Source organism: Dermacentor andersoni, chromosome 11, assembly GCF_023375885.2.
Source record: "Dermacentor andersoni chromosome 11, qqDerAnde1_hic_scaffold, whole genome shotgun sequence".
NCBI lineage: Eukaryota > Metazoa > Arthropoda > Arachnida > Ixodida > Ixodidae > Dermacentor > Dermacentor andersoni.
Genome location: NC_092824.1, coordinates 7,258,115 through 7,261,558, shown reverse-complemented (window position 1 = coordinate 7,261,558; position 3,444 = coordinate 7,258,115). Strand labels below are relative to the sequence as shown.

At 48.2% G+C, this 3,444-nt stretch overlaps 1 protein-coding gene across 1 annotated transcript; it reads left to right on the top strand.

Moving 5' to 3' along the window:
* Nucleotides 1-1,991: 1,991 nt before the first annotated feature.
* Nucleotides 1,992-2,654, top strand: LOC140214172 (uncharacterized). The gene has a single exon (XM_072285533.1). It carries the CDS (start codon nucleotides 1,992-1,994, stop codon nucleotides 2,652-2,654), a length of 663 nt encoding a protein of 220 aa, XP_072141634.1.
* Nucleotides 2,655-3,444: the final 790 nt, after the last annotated feature.

Sequence of the window (3,444 nt, the reverse complement as noted above, 5' to 3'; positions counted from 1 at the left end):
TACGAAAATGCATTTGATTCAGTCGAGATACCAGCAGTCATAGATGCATTATATCATCAAGGAGTACAGGACGCTTACGTAAATATCTTGGAAGCTATCTGCAGAGAACCCACAGCTACCTCAATTGTCCACGAGAAAGGTAGGAAGATACCTATAAAGAAAGGGGTCAGAGAAGGAGACACAATCTCTCCAATGCTATTCACTGCGTGCTTGGAAGAAGTATTCGAGCTATTATGCTGGGAAGGCTTAGGACTAAGGATCAACGGCGAATATCTCAGCAACCTTCGATTTGCAGATGACATTGCCCTGTTCAGCAACACTGAGGACGAGAGGCAACAAATCAATTAGGACCTTAACAGGGATAGTATAAGAGTGGGGTTGAAGATTAATGTGCAGAAGACAGTGATAATAATCAATAGCCAGGCAAGGGAACAAGAGTTAAGGATAGCCAGTCGGCCGGTAGTCTGTGAAGGCGTCCGTTTACCTAGGGGAATTACTCACAGTGGACCGTGATCATGAGAAGAAAATTTACAGAAGAATATATATGGGCTGGAGAGCATTCCGCAGATTCCGTCAGCTTCTTAGTGGAAGCTTTTCATTATCAATAAAAATAACGGTGTACAATCAGTGCATTCTATCAAAGCTGACATATGGGGCAGCAACTTGGAAACTGACAAGGAAGCTGGAAAACAAGTTAAGGGCAGCGCAAAAAGCGATGGAACGAAGAATGTTAGGCATAACGTAAGGACACAGGAAGAGAGTGCTGTGCATCTGATAGCAAACAGGGATAGCCGATATTCTCATTCACATTAACAGAAATAAATGGAGCTGGGCCGGTCACGCAATGCGTAGGTTAGATAAATGGTGGACCATTAGGGCTCATTCACACCGGCGACTGACAGTGGTCGCGCGACCAAGTTGGTCGCAAAGCGACCAGTCGCAAATGGTCGCAAACGGTCGCCTTTCTTGAAAAGCGACCATTTTGGGCCAGACGCTCCCTGCGCGATTTTTCAGTCGCACGACCATGGTCGCAAAACTGATAAACCAATCAATGGCGCACCGGAAGTGATCTTTCGTGTGTCTAGATCCGGCCTCCTCCGGCGTCGCGTTCAAGTTCCGCGTAAATTCCGAGAGTTCTCGCTGAGAACGATAATCTCCGGGATTGCGACTTGCGGGTCGCGCTCAGCCGGGCTTGCCGGTGTGAGCATCAGTCGCCTTCGGTCGCTTTTTGATTGCGAGTCGCAAATGGTCGCGCGACCTCCTCAAGTCGCCGGTGTGAATGTGCCCTTAGGGTTACAGAATGGGTGTCAAGAGAAGGGAACCGCAGTCGAGGACGGCCGAAGACTATGATTGGGTGATGAAATTAAGAAACTCGCAGGCGCTAGCTGCAATCGGTTGGCGCAGGACAGGGCTAATTGGAGATCACAGGAAGAGGCCTTCGTCTTGCAGTGGACATGAAATAGGCTGATGATGATGACGACACTCATAATGGAAAAATCCTGCAACTAAAGGTCCCGGCTCTGATGTATGTGGATCACATAGTGCTACTAGTGGATAATGCAAGAGGTTTACAAACACTAGCCAAATGTGCGGCAACAGTTCATAATAATAATAATAATAATAATAATAATAATAATAATAATATCCCTTATTTCATGAAAATATGACACATTCTAAATAACTGGTCAACCCAAGCCATGACGAGTACTAAAAAAAAAAAGCAAGGTTAGCAAGCTATAAGCTGATGAAACTTACAAAAACAAAAGCAAACTACAACGCAAAAGGAGGCTACAACACGAAAGCAAAGTACCATTGTTGTGGCAGAATGACGTCACGGCCACGCCCCTGTTCGTATCTAGATAAACAGCGCGCGTTTGGGAATAAAACCATTCCTATTCCTGCTATCTGAGTAGCGTCTGTATGCATGCTACCACAAGTGGCGATGAGGATGGGATCGGAAACTTAGGCCGAGATTGCGCAGGACAAGAAGAATGGTGAAGTTCTTGGATTTCGAGCCTTTCGTCGATGATGGCGAAGAAGATTTCATGTCTTATGTTGAAAGATTTGACCACTACTGGAAAGGGACCCAAAACAAGGATGACAGCCTGAAGAAGTCTGCCTTTATAACGGCCATTGGTAAACGCCCCTACAAGACGCTGAAGGACCTGTTGCTACCAGCGAAGCCAGAAGACAAATCATTCAATGAAATCGTCGCAGTCCTGAGGGAACACTACTCTCCGGGAAGCAAAGTTATCGCCGAAATGTTCAAGTTTAATCGCTGCTACCAGATGGAAGGTGAGACAATTTCTGCATTTGCCGTGGAACTACGCCATATGGCAGCAAGATGCGATTTTGGGCCGTTTCTGGACGATGCTCTTCGAGACAGGTTCGTGGCTGGCCTCGGCGACGCTTTGATTCAAGCCAGCCTTCTGAAGAAAAAGGACCTAAGCTTCGAAACTGCGTATGACCTAGCCAGAAGCGCGGAACTGGCTGCGAAAGAATCCAAAGGCTTCCGCCCAACCTCTCACAAGACTTTTCTCGACGGAGACGTCCACGTCATTCAGAAGGGTCAACAAAGACAAAAGGCGAGGACTTCGGCGGGTCTTGCAGCCGGTTACTCTTGTTACCGATGTGCGGAGCAACACGATGCGTGAGACTGTCCATATCGAAAGGCAAGGTGTCATTATTGCAAAATGACCGGTCATCTGGCTCGAGCGTGCAAGAAAAAAAAACGAGAAGCGGTTAATGCATTCAACGACAACGACGAAGAAGTGGAAGAGTTGCAACTTTTTCAGGTTCAGCAAAGTGGACCGACGAGTCGACCTTACCGAGTGCAAGTGCACATTGCAGGCACGCCGGTGGAGATGCAGATCGACACAGGAGCCGCTGTCTCGATTATTAGCGAGAGCGTCTTTTCGTCCCTGTCTTGTTCACAGCCACCAGTCAAAACAGGACTGCAACTTAGAACGTACGGAGGCGCACCACTGGAAATTGTAGAGCAAGCGGAAGTGCCTGTGGTGTCTACCGAGAACAACGCAAGACGTTGCCTGTCGTGGTTGTACCTGGAATGAAGCCGTCGCTACTTGGACGTGACTGGCTTGCAGAACTGAAGATTGACTGGAAGAGCGTATTCACGGTGCAGACAGACGGAATGGTGGAGGAGCTGCTACGCAAGTATAGCGATGTCTTTTCTACGGAGGTAGGACTAATAAAGGGACACAAGGCACAGCTGGTCCTAAAGGAAGACGCCAGACCAGTTTTCTGCAAGGCTCGACCGGTTCCCTTTTCCCTGCGGACAGCAGTCGAAGAAGAAATTCGACAGCTCGAACGGAACGGGGTCCTGGTTCCCGTGGAACAAAGCGACTGGGCTACACCAGTGGTCGTCGTCCCCAAGGCAGACAAGAAGGTGAAGCTGTGTGGAGACTTCAAAATTACCTTAAAGCC

What these genes read in the sequence shown, in the direction of transcription:
- LOC140214172 (XM_072285533.1), top strand. Translation starts at nt 1,992, where the DNA reads ATGGTGAAGTTCTTGGATTTCGAGCCTTTCGTCGATGATGGCGAAGAA.